We start from the raw sequence: 16,765 nt of genomic DNA, 5'->3' as shown, positions 1-16,765 counted from the left end.
AAATTTTTTAAAAAATCATTGTTATGGACTTCCAGTTTCAGTTCTGACATAGAAAGAACTTAGAAATTGTCACTTAAAGCTGGGATTACACCTGTAATCCTAGCTACTCAGGAGGCTGAGTTCTAAGTATTGTGGTTCAAAGATAGCCTGGGCAGGAAAGTCTGTGAGACTCTAATCTCCAACTAACCACTAGAAAACCAGAAGTGGAGCTGTGGCTCAAAGTGGTAGAGTGCTAGCCTTGAGCCAAAGAACTCAGGGACATCACTCAGGCCCCAAGTTCAAGCCATACAACCAACAACAGAAAAAGAAATGGTCACTTAAGTGAGGCCCTGGGTTCACCTCTCTCTTTCTCTCTCTCTAATACATTCTTACAGGATGACCAATGCATTTTCTTGGAGCAGAGCATTACCTTAGACTCTGGGGAGATGGAACGCAGAGGTCACAGGGAAAGTCAATTTGCCTGAACAGAGCTGCCAGAGCCTAGTGAACTGGCAGGGGTGTTTCACAGGTAAACATTAACTAAAGGTTGGTGAGGATAACATGAGATTCTGAGGAGCCACAGGGGGCTGTAGTCAGAGATTTTTACTTCCAAAAATCTGATGGGACTCTCCCTAAGAAGAGCCAGCAAACACTTGCATTTCTGGCAGGAGGAGATGTAAAGGACACTTTGAAATATGCCCCCAGTATTCTCTACTAACAAAGGGCTATTCAACAGGGCAAAAGCTTTAGGGAAGCTTTATTTGACGTAGAGGAAGGAAAATTACCCAGATCCAGCCCCCTGGCCTTCCTGTCTCACCTAAGTGCTAAGTCCCTCAGGGAAAAGAAAAATAATATAGGGCAGTAGGGCCTGAACTCTGGGCCTGGGCGCTGTCCCTCAGCTCTGCAGCTCAAGACTAACGCTCTACCACTTGAGCCACAGCGTAGGGCAGAATCTTGAATGTTCTTCAATGAAGGGAGAAAACTGGAAAAAGAAGAAATGACTATAATATAACCTTTTACTTTCCTTACTCCCAGTAGTAATTGTCCAAAGAAATAATAGTGACACTGAACTGGCTGATTGTGAAAAGTAAAATCTGCTGTTGTGGAAAGCAATAGAAAAGAACTAGGAATACTCTTAACAAGGGACCTGTACTATTTGGGTAACATCACAGAATTGATAGTGGGCTTGAAAGTAGCAGAAATCTTGTACAATCACATTTCTTAAGGCAGTAAAAAATTGATAAGCTGAAAGAAAATGGAATTAAATATAATGTATAACTATAAGGAGAAAATATAGAGAAAGAGAAGGAAAAAAGTGTAGCCAGGCCCTAGTAACTCCCCCAATAATCCTAGCTCAGGAGTCCTTGAGATCTGAGGATCCTGGTTTAAAACCAGTCCAGGCAAATTCTTCACACCATCTCCAATTAACCAGCAAAAAGCTAGAAGTGGGAAGCTGCGGCTCAAGTGACAACAGTGCCAGCCAAGGGAGAAGCACTTTTAATAGAAAGGCAGGTTAAAAGGAATGAGCTGGGAACCAATGGCTCACACCTGTAATCCTAGCTACTCAGGGGCTGAGATCTGAGAATCATGGTTCAAAGTCAGTCTGGGCAGGAAAGCCTGTGAAACTCTTATCTCCAATAAACTACTAAAAAAGATGGAAACTAGGCGCTGGTGGCTCACACCTTTAATTGTAGCTACTCAGAAGGCTGAGATCTGAGGATCATGGGTCAAAGCCAGCCTGGGCACGGAAAGTCCATGATACTCTTATCTCCAATAAACCACTAGGAAAACGAAAGTGGTGCTGTGGCTCAAGTGGTAGAGCGCTCGCCTTGAGCTGAAGAGCACAGGAACAGTGCTCAAGCCCAGAGTTCAAGCCCCATGACTGACCAAAAATAAATAAAAATAAAAAAGATGGGAGTGGAAGTGTGGTTCAAGTGGTAAAGTGCTAGCCTTGGTCACAAAAGCTGAACAAGTTCCAAGACTGGAAAAACAAAAAAATAACATGGTAAATTTGGGGGGGAGGGGGTCCACGGGGTTTGAACTCAGGGTTTGGGCACTATCTCTGAGCTTTTCACTTTGAGCTTTTTTCAAGGTTTTCTGGGAAGCCGGGAGCTGGTGGTGACTCATCTCCAATAAGACACCAGAAAACTGGAAGTTGCACTGTGTCTCAAGTAGTAAAGCGCTTGCCTTGAGCCGAAGAGCTGAGGGACAGCGCCCAGGCCCAGAGTTCAAGCCCCATGACAGACAAAAAAAAAAAAAAAAAAAAATTAATTGGTTATTAGTCTTCACAGACTTTCCTGTCTGGGCTAGATTTGAACTGTGATCCTGAGATCTCAGCCTCCTGAGTAGCTAGGATTATAGGTGTGAGTCACTGGTGTGGGGCTTAATTTTTTGCTGGGGACTGAAACCAGGGCTCATATATGTTAGGCAAGCAACAATGAGTTGTCATCAGCCCAAAGAACTACATTCTTGGGGCTGGGAAGGTGGCTCAGTGGTAGAGCGCTTGCCTTGCATGCGTGAGGCCCTGGGTTCGATTCCTCAGCACCAAATAAGCAAAAAGAAAAAAGCCGGAAGTGGCGCTGTGGCTCAAGTGATAGATGGCTGGCCTTGAGCTGAAGAGCTAAGGGACAGCGCCCAGGCCAAGAGTTCAGGAACCACGACCGGACCCCAAAAACAAGCAAACAAACAAAAAAAAGAACTACATTCTTTACAAACTTTTTTTCTCTGTATTGTGAAAAACTACTTCCACTTTTTTGATAGACCACTTAATAATTTGTCCAGTTCATGATTTTTCAGTCTTATCACTTCATTGGGTTCTTTTTCCTAGCCTCTTCATTAGCAAGCTTCCAGACAATTTTTGTCGTTCTCTTTTCTTCGACGTAGTCTAAATGCTGAAATTAGATGAGCCTGATTTTCCAAAGGGTTTATGACTCCAAATGCAGAAGTTCATCCTAGAGAACTGTAACTTCACAGACTAAGAAATCTATTTCATTAAACAAAGAAAAGCCAGTTATTCTTTGCTATATAAGCACACACTTCAACTTGAGCACACTCAGTTTGGTAATTCCTCTACTGTGTATTGACCTCTTATATCTCAAACAAATAAATAAAAAAGGTTTAATCAAAAAAAGTACACATGGGGCTGGGAAGGTGGCTCAGTGGTAGAGCGCTTTCCTTGCATGCATGAGGCCCTGGGTTCGATTCCTCAGCACCACATAAGCAAAAAGAAAAAAGCCGGAAGTGGCGCTGTGGCTCAAGTGGTAGAGCACTAGCCTTGAGCTGAAGAGCTGAGGGACAGCACCCAGGCCCAGAGTTCAGGCCCCACGACTGGACCCAAAAAAAAAAAAAAAAAAAAGCACACATTAGGCAAGGCACAGTGGTTTATGTCTGTAATCCCAGTTCTAGGGAGAGCGGGAGCCCATACTGGACTATATATTGAGACTATCTCAAAAAACATATATACCTCATTATAGTTATAACATTTACCTATACTCCCTTCTGTATCACAGGTACTTTTTTGGGGCCAGGGAGAGGGGATCCTCAGGTTGAGCTGAAGGCCTTGTACTTGCCATGCAGGGACTCTACCACTTGATACTTGCCACAGGCCTTTTTGTTTCCAATTTCTTGAACAGGGTCTTGTATGTATCCTTAGGATGGCCTGGTCCATGGTCCTCCTCTGTATATTTTGAATTCAAATTGGCAGCCAGCTCATACCTGTAAACCCTACCCACTCAGGAGTTGGAGATTAGGAAGACTGTAGTTCCTTTTTTTTTTTTTTGGTTGGTCATGGGGCTTGAACTCTGGGCCTGGGCACTGTCCCTGCAACTCTTCAGGCGGACGCTCTACAGAGCCACAGTGCCACTTCCAGTTTTCTAATGGCTTATTGGAGATCAGAGTCTCACGGACTTTTCTGCCCAGGCTGGCTTTGAACTGTGATCCTCAGACCTCAGCCTCCTGAGTAGCTAGGACTACAGGGGTGAGCCACTGGTGCCCAACTGGAAGATTGTAGTTCTATGCCAGTCCAAGTCAAAAGCTCAAGACTCCCTACTCAATCAATAAAAACTGGGCATTATGGGGCTGGGAAGATGGCTCAGTGGTAGAGCGCTTGCCTTGCATGCATGAGTCCCTGGGTTCGATTCCTCAGCACCACGTAAGCAAAAAGAAAAAAGCCTGAAGTGGCGCTGTGGCTCAAGTGGTAGAGCGCTGGCCTTGAGCTGAAGAGCTGAGGGACAGTGCCTAGGCCCAGAGTTCAGGCCCCACGACTGGACCCTCCGCCCCCCCCAAAAAAAAGAAAACAAAAACAAAAAAAACCAAGAAAGAGGACTGCAGTCCAGGCCACAATCCTCATAAATCCAAGACCCATTTGGAAAAATATCTCAAAACAAATAGGGCAGGAGTGTGGCTCAAGAGTTTGACCCTCACCTCCTACCCCACATTGAAAAAAAAAAAAAAAGCCGTCTGCCAGTGGCTCACACCTGTAATCCTAGCTACTCAGGAAGCTGAGATTTGAGCAACGTGGTCCAAAGCCAGCCTGGGCAGGAAAGTCCATGAGACTCTTATTCCAATACACCACCAGAAAACTGGAAGTTGTGCTATGGCTCAAGTGGTAGAGCGCTAGCCTTGAGCTAAAGAGCTGAGGGACAGGGCCCAGACCGAGTTCAAGCCCCTCGACTGACAAAAAAAAAAAAAAGAATTGCCCACATATCCTGTTTCAATGCAAATACCAAGTTTCTTTATTTCCTGCAGCAACTAATGAAGTCTCAAGTATTGGTATACTACTGCAGTTACTACCTAACTTTTGACTGAGAATCAACCAAGTTCTTTTTAACTTTTGACATGAGGTTTTGCTATGCTGTCCAGGTTGGCTCTGAATTGCTGGGCTTAAGCAATCTTTCTGCCTTAAATTCCCAGTACGAAAACTACAAATATGCCCTACCATGTCCAGCTGAACATGTTCTGGTAATTAGGCTGTTATTACCCACAATATAAAATCCTAAAGATTCTGGAGTTGACAAATTTTACTAGTATAGTGGCTGTCTAGTTATTTAATCTATAACGTGAAACCATGAATAAATACATTATATAGGATGATCTTGAATATTTACCTTAATTTTTCACTTAGGTAATGAAGTTTAGGCTCAGGGCCTCCAGCTTGCGAGGTCAGTGCTCTATAAGAAAGGCAAACACCTTAAGTCTTGCTTTTTGGAGGCTATGTTGCAGATAGGAGTCTAGTGAACTTTTCTGCCTAGGCTAGCAGAACCACAATCCTCAAATCTCAGCCTCCTGAGTAGCTAGGATTTCAGGCATGAGTCACTGACACATAGCTAGGAAAACATGTTGAAAATAAGGTTGCTTTCAGATTTTGCAAATCTACTTAAGAGAAACCTCTTCACTTTGATAACTTTTATGCTAAAGTGATGATTTATTTCACATTAAGTCCCTAGAGTTGGATGACATGTTCAGGCTCAAATAAACCACGTCTAGTCATTTTTCCCTTGGTGTTTTAAAAATATGCATATATTGGCAAAAATCGGCTAATGAAGACAGGGAAATCACCTCACCATGTAATGCCCGAAGTATTTCCCAAGAGAGAAAACATAAATTTATCCTCATCTAAAGTAATGAAAAGAAATGCAAAACTATATGTTTGTACTAAAAGACTTAGGTCTTCACTTATGGGTCTAACGAAGCAAAAGAACTATTGAAAGTACAGACAAAGTGATTACACATTTCATAAATTGGGCCCTTGTAGGACAACAGTCTTTAGAAACTAGCCAGAGAAAAGGATGTTACTATATTTTCAATCCTTCTGTAGCCTTTGCCATGTAGTGGAGGTCATAAAAAAAAAGGGGGGCTGAATGAACTACTTGTTCTCAACAGTGTTTCCACTGTCAGATCCAGGAGACATGTCATATACTCTGTTGTGTTCCTGGTCTGGGAGCTCTAGAACTCTAGCAAGTTTACTAGAAGGCCATGGAGCGACACAATAGGAGGGGTAACCCTAAATTCTATCTACACACCAGTCACAGTTGATACATTACACCAGTTAAGTCCCATCTTTGAGTTAACCCATTTTGAGGAGCCTTCATTTTGTAGTTCTTGGCTTATCTTTAGTCAGGGACAAGACTGTCAATCGCACTCAGCCTTAGATATTTACTCCGTTTATTTACATAATCCGTAGAAAGCAGTTTTAAAAATATGTGTTACATTTAGTTCTAGACAGAATGACAGAAAATAAAATGACAGAAAATAAAAACTGATAGGATTATGTTAGACAATTTTGGAAGGAATCTCTAACCTTTCACACCAGAGAAAATGCCAATGTCAGAAATGGAAATACCTAAGCAGTTAATGACAAGGATACATGTTACTGACAGAAGGAGCCCTTGTAAATCTTTAGTTTCCTTCTCTGCCATTATTTCAGCCCAGTGCAGTCCTCAACATAAAAGGCACCTAGAGTAAAATTAGTCTTTAACCAATAACAACAGCTATACACATTTACATTAAGAATAAAGCCCTATCAATGCAACTCTCTTAAAAGATACTAATAGAAAAACAAAAGGCACTACAAATTTAAAAATATGCAAATGTACCCTAATCTGGTAAATGAACTACATAATGACAATCATTTTTGTGTTTATAGATGTCTTAGTATCATTTAATCAATATGAGGACAGTATTTACATTCTTATGTAGGGACTCTCAAATAGTTATCCATAATCAAGATTTGTTTCATTTGCTTTTTTTTTGGTATGCTGATATTGGGACTTGGACTCAGGGCCTTGTGCCCTAGTCTTGCTTGGCTTTTTTGCTCAAGGCTGGCACTTTACCACTCAATTCATGCCTCCACTTCTGGCTTTTTGCTGGTTAATTAGAGATTAGGATCTCTCAAATTTGTCTGTCCAGGCTGGCTTTGAACCTAGCTAACATTATAGATGTGAGGCCCCAGCACTTGTTCTTAAAATGCACTGTTACTCCACTCATGAATGTGTTAAAAATTCCTGCTGTCAGCCAGGTGCCAGTGGCTCACACCTGTAATCCTAGCCACTCAGGAGGCTGAGACCTGAGGATCACGGTTCAAAGACAATCCAGCCAAGAAAGTCTGTGAGACTCTTATCTCCATCCAATTAACCATCAGAAAACTGGAAGTGATGCTGTGGCTCAAGTGGTAGAGTGCTTGCCTTAAGCTGAAGAGCTCAGGAACAGAGCCCAGGCTCAGAGTTCAAGCCTCACAACAAAAAATAAATAAAAATAAAATTCCTTTCAAGTATGTAGCAAAATCTGAAACTGCTACTTTAATTATTATTATTACTACTATTGTCTGTTGTAGGGCTTGAACTTAGGGCCTGGGCATTGTCCCTGAGCCTTCCTGTTCTCAAGGCTAATAAAGCTCTACCACTTGAGCCACTGCACCACTTCCGGTTTTCAAGTGGTTAGCTGGAGATAAGAGTTTCTTGGGGACTTTCCTGCCCAGGCTGGCTTTGAACCACAGTCCTCAAATCTCAGCCTCTTGAGAAGCTAAGATTACAGGCATGAGCCACTTGTGCCCAGCTGAAACTGCTACTTTAAAACAAAGTCTTTCTTGTTTGTTTGTTTTGTTTTTGGGTCCGGTCATGGGGCCTGAACTCTGGGCCTGGGTGCTGTCCCTCAGCTCTTCAGCTCAAAGCTAGCAATCTACCCCTTGAGCCACAGCGCCACTTGCAGCTTTTTTCTTTTTTTGCTTATGTGGTGCTGAGGAATCGAACCCAGGGCCTCAGGCATTCAAGGCAAGTGCTCTACCACTAAGCCACCTTCCCAGCCAACAAAGTCTTTCTTCATCATAAAGCCAGTAATGCTGATATTGCACAATGATTTAAGCACCTGAAGTATATTCTGACTGATAACCTCTGGGCTAAATTTAGGATCCTCAGGATTGTGTATGTATACAAATGTTGCAAATTATTTCTTCAAGCTAATAAAAACTTAAAAAAAATACAAACAATCTTTTAGTAGAAAGATTCAAATTCCATATATGGGTCCGCATTAAGAGAAAAAACGAACTCAAGGCCAAGAAGCAAATGTCTACATTTTCTAATCTGTGGAGAAGCACTCAGCGGAGCCAAGTTGTATTCAGCTGGGTCTGGTTCTTGATGCTGGTATCCATTTTTAGCACTTCTCGAATGGCCATGGTGGCATAAGTAGAAGGAGGAAGAGAAAAATCCATTTTCAGAGCCCTGTATTTGCCTTCTGCCAAGCAAAAAAAAAAAAAAAAAGAGTGAGAGAGAGAGAGAAATAATCGTCAGGAAATGAAAATACTGCTGTTCTTTCCTTAAGTTTCTATTTCCCCAGGGCCTCAAAAAAGAGACTATGGAAAAGAAAAGACCTGAGAGTGCATGAACCTTTTGAATGAATATGCTAATTGTACAGGAGCCTTTATAAAAATGGCAGGTGACAGAGAGCACAAGAGAAATGTATGGAAGGCATGGCTATGTGTGCTTCTAATCCCAGCACTCAGGAAGCTGAGGAAGAATTGAGTTTGAGGATAGTTTATAAATACATAGTGAGCCAGACCCTGTCTATAAACAAAATAAAAGTGCAAGGCGAAAATACAAAAGGAACAAGAAAAAAAAATTTTTTTTTTGGGGGGGGGGTCCGGTCGTGGGGCTTGAACTGTGGGCCTGGGCACTGTCCTTCAGCTCTTCAGCTCAAGGCTAGGGCCCTATCACTTGAGCACCACTTCTGGCTTTTTTTTCTTTTTGCTTATGTGGTGCTAAGGAATGGAGCCCAGGGCCTCATGAATGCAAAGCAAGTGCTCTACCACTGAGCCACCTTCCCAGCCCTGGAACAAGAAAAATTTAATAATGAGAAGAAAATTTAAGCTTTTAGAAACTTCTTAAATTTTCATTTCACCTTTTTTACTTCTATAGAAGCTGGAAAAATACTGAGTCACCAATTATCACTACCATCTATAACACTGTTTCATTTTCAGTGGGACTGAATGTTTTAGCTATTTATTTCTAGCTAAGGTAACAAACACAAAAGTGAAATCATGGAGTGGGGATGGAAATGATTTAAAAAGTAGTTTCTTTTTCTTCAATGCTTCATTCCCTCCCCCAAACTGGTGTTGAATCCAGGGTCACTTGGGTTATACCCATAACTTTTTTTTTTTTTTTTTGGCCAGTCCTAGGGCTTGGACTCAGGGCTTAGGCACTGCCCCTGAGCTTCTTTTGGTCAAGGCTAGCACTCTACCACTTGAGCCACAGTGCCACTTCCAGCCTTCTGTTTCTGTGGTACTGAGGAATTGAATTCAGGGCTTCATATATACTAGGCAAAGCACTCTACCACTAAGCCACATTCCCAAGCCCACCTTTAATGTTTTCATTTTGCTTTTGAGATTGGGTCTAATTTTGTCCATGCTGGCCTACAATTGAGATCATCTAATATTTCTGTCTCCTGAGTAGCTACAATTACAAAAGTTAACGACCAGGTCTGACAAAACATTATTATTCTTTTTAATGAGAAAACACTTCAAAACTGACAGAAAACTGAAGACTGAATAAACTTACCAGAAGCAAAAACTGGTGGTGGCTTCCCTTCTAAGTTGTCCACATCTGTGTTGAAAAGTGGAATTTTAGGGTCATCATATGCAACGACTTCCCTTCAAAACACATAAATAAAGGTAAGTATAAAAGAACTTTCACCAAGTTGCTCATCATCACTTTTTTAGTAAGAAAAACACATTAGTCTGTTATAAGTTTTTTTTTTTTTTTTTTTTTGCGGTCCGGTCGTGGGGCCTGAACTCTGGGCCTGGACACTGTCCCTCAGCTCTTCAACTCAAGGCTACCGCTCTACCACTTGAGCCACAGCGCCACTTCCGGCTTTTTTTCTTTTTATGTGGTGCTGAGGAATTGAACCCAGGGCCTCATGCATGCAAGGCAAGCGCTCTACCACTGAGCCACCTTCCCAGCCCCCTGTTACAAGTAATTATAAATAGAACTTCCCAACAGCAGAACAGGGCCAGATTTTTTGTGTAATTATTGCCTTTATGTTACTATATAATAATAGGATAAAAAATGATGTTTCTCCGGGATAGAATTATTATTATTTTTTTTTTTGCCAGTCGTGGGGCTTGAACTCTGGGCCGAGGCACTGTCCCTAGGGTTCTCTTCCTCAAGGCTAGCACTCTACCAGTTGAGCTACAACACCATTTTCAGCTTTTCCTCTGATTAGCTGGAGATAAGATCTCATGGACTCTCCTGTCCTGACTGGCTGTGAATTGTGATCCTGAGATCTCAGACTCCGGAGTAGCTAGGATTACTGGTATGAGCCCCAGACCTGGCTGGAAATTCTTTTATGTGAAGTTGGTAACCAGTAAGCTTTACTTTGTACAGAGGGGACCAAATTAAACATGGCATTTACATTTTCTCAGGAGTGTTTATCATTACTATCAATACCTTGTCACAAGTGAAAACTGCTCTTTGGAGGGAGAAAGATTAACTCCAACTGCCTACTTCATACCCAAAGCAGAGAAGAGACAAGAAAAAGGGAGCAGAAGAGAGGGAAAGAATTTAATGGCCATGGATAATTAATTTAGGACTTCATTTCCAAATTAAAGCAAAGAAAAGTTTAGATAATAGTATGTATTAAAAATACTTTTAAGGGGCTGGGAAGGTGGTTCAGTGGTAGAGCGCTTGCCTTACATGCATGAGGCCCTGGGTTCGATTCCTCAGCACCACATAAGCAAAAAGAAAAAAGCCAGAAGTGGTGCTGTGGCTCAAGTGGTAGAGCGCTAGCCTTGAGCTGAAGAGCTGAGGGACAGCGCCCAGGCCCAGAGTTCAGGCCCCATGACCGGACCAAAAAAATAAATAAATAAAATAAATAATACTTTTAAATGAATGAATATAAATATCCTTTATCTCTAGAAATAGTAAAGTAACTAGATCAGTTTGTGGAGCCAATTCTGAATAAACTTGCTCTATAAGCAAATCTCAGTTTTCAGAAACCTGAGAAGAGGTTCATTCTCTACACATTTCTTTGGTAATACAGTGATGCTAACAAAATTTTTAAGGTGAAGTCACTACATGCTTGCACTCCTCAAAGCTTCATTTATTTCTTAGTGATCTGAACAATATTAATTGGGGTCAACAACAATGATAACATTGACATGCAAGGTTCTAAGCACTGAAAAATCTATAAGCATAGATTGAAAACTATGTACAGTAATTCTATCTTTTTGAGGGGGATGTTAATTTATTCCTATAAATCATCAACAGAAATATATATACAAAGAACTGTGATTAGGTTAAAAAGAGAGGCGGGTTATTCATTGGTTATGGTATAAATACAGCTTAGAAAGGGAAGGACATCAAAATGCACATGCAGGGAGTGCTTGCTGCTCATGGGGCACACTCTATACACACCAGTCCTGGAACTTGAATTCAGGTGCTGTACGTAAGCTTTTGTGCTCAAGACTCTACCACTTGAGCCACAGTTCCACTACTTGCTTTTTGGTGATTAAATGGAAATAAAGAGTCTTACAGACTTTCCTGACTGGCTGGCTTCAAACCACAATCCTCAAATCTTAGCCTCCTGAGCAACTAGGATTACAGGTGTGAGCCGCCAACATCCCATAGATTCTATTCTGTAACATTCCAGACTATTACTCACCAGCTGACATTCTGAGGACGAATAATTATCTTTCGGTAAGCCCCGGATAAGGAATAATCTCGAATTTTGTGTCTCATGTTGTCAATATCAAGGTTGTCTGCTGTAAGCATTTCCCTGTAGGCTTCACTAACTAATATAAAATACAAAACATTAGTAAAGCTTGCCAGCTCGAACTACACAGAAACAATGTAACAAGTAAATTCAGTTAGACTATACTTAAGAAAATCAGTTATCCTAATTTATAATCCAGTCTGTTCTCTGGAAAATTTAGATATTTAGTAACTAAGCCACACTTTGGTTTGGCCAATTTCTAAGTTATCTTTGGAATCACCCATAGGATCTGAAGTGTTATAGTTCCAAGCTAACTATAAAATGTCATTTCACTCTGAGTTACTAAACTATTATTTATATGGACTCAGAATTAGGAGACCACACGCAGAGGCTTCAAACACTCTATGGAAGGGTAGTTACAGATAAGAGGCCTTGGAGGATCACTTCGTTTAACGTCATATATAACATACAAACTTTTTTTTTTTTGCTAGTCCTAGGGCTTGTACTCAGGGCCTGAACTACTTTTGTTCAAGGTTAGCACTCTATCACTTGAGCCACAGCAACTCTGGTTTTTCTGTTTGTGTTGTACCAATGAATAGAACCCAGGGCTTCATACATGCTAGGCAAGCACTCTACCACTAAGCCACATTCCCAGCCCCAATCTTTTTTTCTTTTTAACAAGACATCTTCCTTCTTTGTTGTAGGTCCTGGGGCTTTGGTACTGGACACTGTCCCTAAGATTTTAATGATCTACTACTTTGAGCCATAACTCCATTTCCAATTTTTTGGTAATTAGAGATGAGTCTCACAGACTTCCTGCTCGAGCTAGCTTTAAACTTTGATCCTCAGATCTCAGCCTCCTGAGTAGCTACGATTATAGGCATGAGCCACTGACATCTGGCTAGACATCTTTCTAATATTAGCTTACATGTTATTTAAGGGGAACTACTTTGTAAGGCATATGATCATTAGACAATTCTCCTATCTTAAACAGAAATATGTTTTCTTATAATTTCTATTGACTGGTTTGGAACATAGCCATTACTTGTTCTCTAACATGCATTCCTAAGTATTGGACCTTCAAGCTATAGCTTCATTAGACCTATGTATTTTGGCTTCCTTGACTGTTCTTCTTTGACATTTCTTCCACCAAACCTTTTATCTGGCCTAGGGTAACAGAGTCAAAACTTTCCATTTTTATTTTTTTTACTTCTTTTTTTCCCTGCAGTACTGAGGTTTGAACTCAGGGTCTTGTGCTTGCTAATTAGGTACTCTACTACTGTACTACTGAGCCACACATCCTTTTTTTTTTTTTTTTTTTTGCTCTGGTTATTTCCAAGACAGTGTGTGGATTCTTACATAAAAGTTTACTTTTCTACCATATATGAGCCAATTATTTACGTAAGTCTCAAGTTCAAGTTCTTGCTTGGCTTTTTCAATCATAGCTGGCACTCTACCACTTAATTCAAATCTCTACTTCAACCTCACTCTTTTGCTACTTATTTTGGAAATGGAGTCTCACTGACTTTTTTTGCTTAGGCTGGCTTTAAGCCATGATCATGGAGACCTCAGCCTCTTAAGTACTTAGCATTATAGATATAAGCTACTGGGGCCTAGCTGGGTTTTTTTGTTTGTTTTGCTAGTGCTGGGGCTTGAACTCAGGGCCTGGATGCTGTCCCTGAGCTTCTTTTGTGCTCAAGGCTAATGTTCTACACTTGAACCACAGTGCCAATTCCTGCTTTTTCTGAGTAGTTTATTGGAGATAAGACTCCCACGGACTTTCCTGCCTGGGCTGGCTTTGAACCACAATCTTCAGATCTCAGCTAAGAGTAGCTAAAATTACAGGCATGATACACCAACCTGGATTGTTATTTTGACACAGTCTCACTATGTTATTAAGGATGGTCTCACTCTTCTAATATAGCTGGGATTACAAGTACCAGCTAGTTTTTTTTTTTTTTCTTTTTTGTCAGTTGTGGGGCTTGAACTCTGGGCCTGAGCTCTGTCTCCCTCAGCTCTTCAGCTCAAGACTAGAGCTCTATCACTTGAGCTACAGCACCACTCTGGTTTTCTGATGGTTTACTGGAGATAAGAGTTTCATGGACTTTCCTGCCCAGGCTGGCCTTGAACCACGATCCTCAGATCTCAGCCTCCTGAGTAGCTAGGATTACAGGCGTGAGCCACCAACGCCTAGCACCCAGCTAGTTTCTTATTGCCAGTATTGGGGCTTGTTTGCTCATAGCTAGTACTATAGCACTTGAACCAGGCCCCCAACTAGCATTTTTCTGGATATTTTGGATATGGAGTTTCATGGTTTTTTTGGCCTGGGTTGGTTTTGAACTTCAATCCTTCAGGTCTCAGACTGAGTAGTAAGGATTATATAGATATGAAGTCATTGGTGTCTGGCTTAGTTTCTTAATTCAAATTATCTATCTAAATGCATTCTTTTCTGGAAGACTTTCACAAATAACTATGGTTTATGTATGTTTCATATCTAAATGTCTCAAGTGTGATGAATATTCACAGTACTAATTTTTTTCCTTCTCTTCACTTTTGGTTTCCAGTAGGTTACTATGTTAGATTTGTAACTATTTTGTCCATATGGGGAACTTACTTTTATGCTTTGGATAGATAACATCGAAGCCAGGCAAAGGCATGACCACATCATGGATTGAATAATTATTAACATCTTCCTCCTCAATATAGGTGGCTGTGGCTGCAAATCCATAAGTAAAACAGTAAGTGAAGAAAAACAGCATTATTTTCATAAACTCAGGTGCTAAAAATTATATATGTACAAGCAAGTCAAAGAATATATTCAGGGCTGGGAAGGTGGCTCATTGGTAGAGTGCTTTCCTTGCCTGCATGAGGCCCTGGGTTCGATTCCTCAGCACTACAGCAGAAAAAGCAGGAAGTGGCACTGTGGCTCAAGTTGTAGAGCACTAGCCTTGAGCTGAGGAGCTGAGGGACAGCATCTAGGCCCAGAGTTAAGGCCCCATGACCGGCAAAAACAAACAAACAACAACAACAACAACAAAAGAGTATATTCAACGGCCTAGAAAACTAAAAGAAACTAAGTTGGAAAATACACTCTTTTGTCTTTTCTACTCCACAGAAGAAACTAGAATTAAAGATTTAGTAGAGTTCATAACATATTTAAAAGTACTTCTTGAGTTGGAAGGGTAACTTGGTAAAGTACTAATCTAGCCAGGCTAGCTTTTAAAGCTACTTGCGTCAAAAACCTGAATCTACGTTTGTTTGAACAGTCTATGCCATTTTTACCTCCTTTGAGAACAAGGTCCCCTGGAACAGGTTTCAGCCCATAGTCTTCTATCCTCTTGCTCACCATATTATTCCACACATAGCTTTGATAGCTATGAATATACATTAAGCGATTATTTCTTGGTATCTGAAGGGAAAGAAAAATATATTCTAAATATTAAAACCTGTACTTCCCCAGGTATCCTGCTTATTGAGTGGTGAACTTAGTATAAGAAATTCATACATTAAATGTGTAATAACCTGCAGACAGTAACTGACAGCATACTAAATTGAATACGTTAAGCTAAATTTAACTTAGTTTAAGTTGAACTGTACTAAATAAATTTAATACACAGTATTAAATGGAAACATTAGATGAAGACACCTCAAACTGTATTAACTGTCATTAGTAGCAACAATTTACATTTCACACCTACAATGCTTATGTTCATGCAAATAAAGCAAATGGTATGGAATTTATACCTGAAATCAATTGAAATTCATGGAATTTACAATACAATTAGAGTCAACAGTGTTTTCTCTTCCAGAATAATTAAGTGACAACTGTTGTTGTTTTTTTTTTTGGTCAGTCGTGGGGCTTGAACTCTGGGCTTTAAGTGACAACTGATTGTATACAGCATGAATCCTTTCTTGTTTTAGGGTTTTTGTTTTTATTGGAAAGGCTAGGGAAGAATAACTAAGATTTATGTTTTAAGGTTAAACTTCAATGTGTCCTGGGTTACACATATGAATACGGTGGTATAGCTACACTTGCCAATGTGATACCCACTCTTAATCACCTTGCTGAAACAACACATGCAACTATTTACACTGTTTACTTAACAGCTCTCTTCCTTGGAAGACTGAATGACTGTACAATGGATCTTTAATGTCTTACAGTACAATGAATTCCCACTGGAGATCATACTTTCCATATTGGCCCTTTGCTGGTACTGTCAATGCTCATCACTGCCAACATTACCCACATTCACCTGCTCCTCAGCATTCATGATTTGAACAAGGATCATGCAAGGAAAATTTCCTAAAGACATCCACAGGACCTTATTCAACTTCTGTTCTTTCAAAGTTTAGTAACATCTTCCAAGATAAAGTTTAAAAAGTTATTAAACCACCTCAAATAATTGCCTGACTTCACAAAGCGCACTCACTATGCCAAATGCAGAGACTATATTCTTCATTCCATACTTTGAAAGTCCTCGAAGCAGCTGCCCTTCCACACACCTTTTGACAGGTAGCTTTCTGAGGGCAGCAGCTGGGTCTTTGGTCTTCGCCCATTCTTCCCTGCATTTAACCAAGTACCCCTTTTCAGCTGGAGAGGAAAAAAAGCTACAATTAAACAATTTATCCAATAGACAATTTCAACATGTTTTATAATAAACACAAAATTTTAAAGTAGTATTGCTAATTAAGGGACTATGAGGAATAGTTCCTCCACCTGATAATATGAAAGTGAAAACATGAAGACTAAGAAACCACACGACTATGACTTTCCCAGCATGCTAGCTAGCACTCCATATCAACAATGAAAGCTATTTACTGTTCATTGTCACCACAGCTAATTGAACATAAGAGAAAAACTTGCTATGACTGTTCTTCTCCCAGTATACTGTTTAAATGGGGTTAGACCTAAGGTCTTTGTACTTGCTTGCTTAGCAAGTACACCATTTGAACCATGCCTCTGGCCTGGCTTTGCTTTGCTAGTTAACTAGAGATTGAATCTTGTGGACTTTCCTGCTTGGGCTGGCTTTAATCAGTGATCTTCCACTAGTGTTAACCACTGTCACTCGGAAAATATTATTTTGACAAA

General features: G+C 40.6%; 1 protein-coding gene across 2 annotated transcripts in view; it reads right to left on the bottom strand.

Moving 5' to 3' along the window:
* Window positions 1–6,130: 6,130 nt before the first annotated feature.
* The window catches only part of Pus7 (pseudouridine synthase 7), a 43,354-nt gene continuing 32,719 nt past the window's right edge, over window positions 6,131–16,765 (bottom strand). For both annotated transcript variants that reach the window (XM_069996271.1, XM_069996272.1), the window contains 6 exons: window positions 16,107–16,267; window positions 14,959–15,085; window positions 14,291–14,392; window positions 11,626–11,755; window positions 9,525–9,616; window positions 6,131–8,205 (listed from right to left, as the gene is read on the bottom strand). In XM_069996271.1, coding sequence (XP_069852372.1) covers window positions 8,069–8,205; window positions 9,525–9,616; window positions 11,626–11,755; window positions 14,291–14,392; window positions 14,959–15,085; window positions 16,107–16,267 — 749 coding nt within the window. In that variant the 3' untranslated portion in view covers window positions 6,131–8,068. The remainder of the gene's footprint in view (window positions 8,206–9,524; window positions 9,617–11,625; window positions 11,756–14,290; window positions 14,393–14,958; window positions 15,086–16,106; window positions 16,268–16,765) is intronic.

Source organism: Dipodomys merriami, unplaced genomic scaffold (assembly GCF_024711535.1).
Source record: "Dipodomys merriami isolate MVZ:Mamm:240054 unplaced genomic scaffold, mDipMer1.0.p SCAF_5, whole genome shotgun sequence".
Lineage (NCBI taxonomy): Eukaryota > Metazoa > Chordata > Mammalia > Rodentia > Heteromyidae > Dipodomys > Dipodomys merriami.
This window is presented reverse-complemented; position numbering and strand designations above follow the sequence as displayed.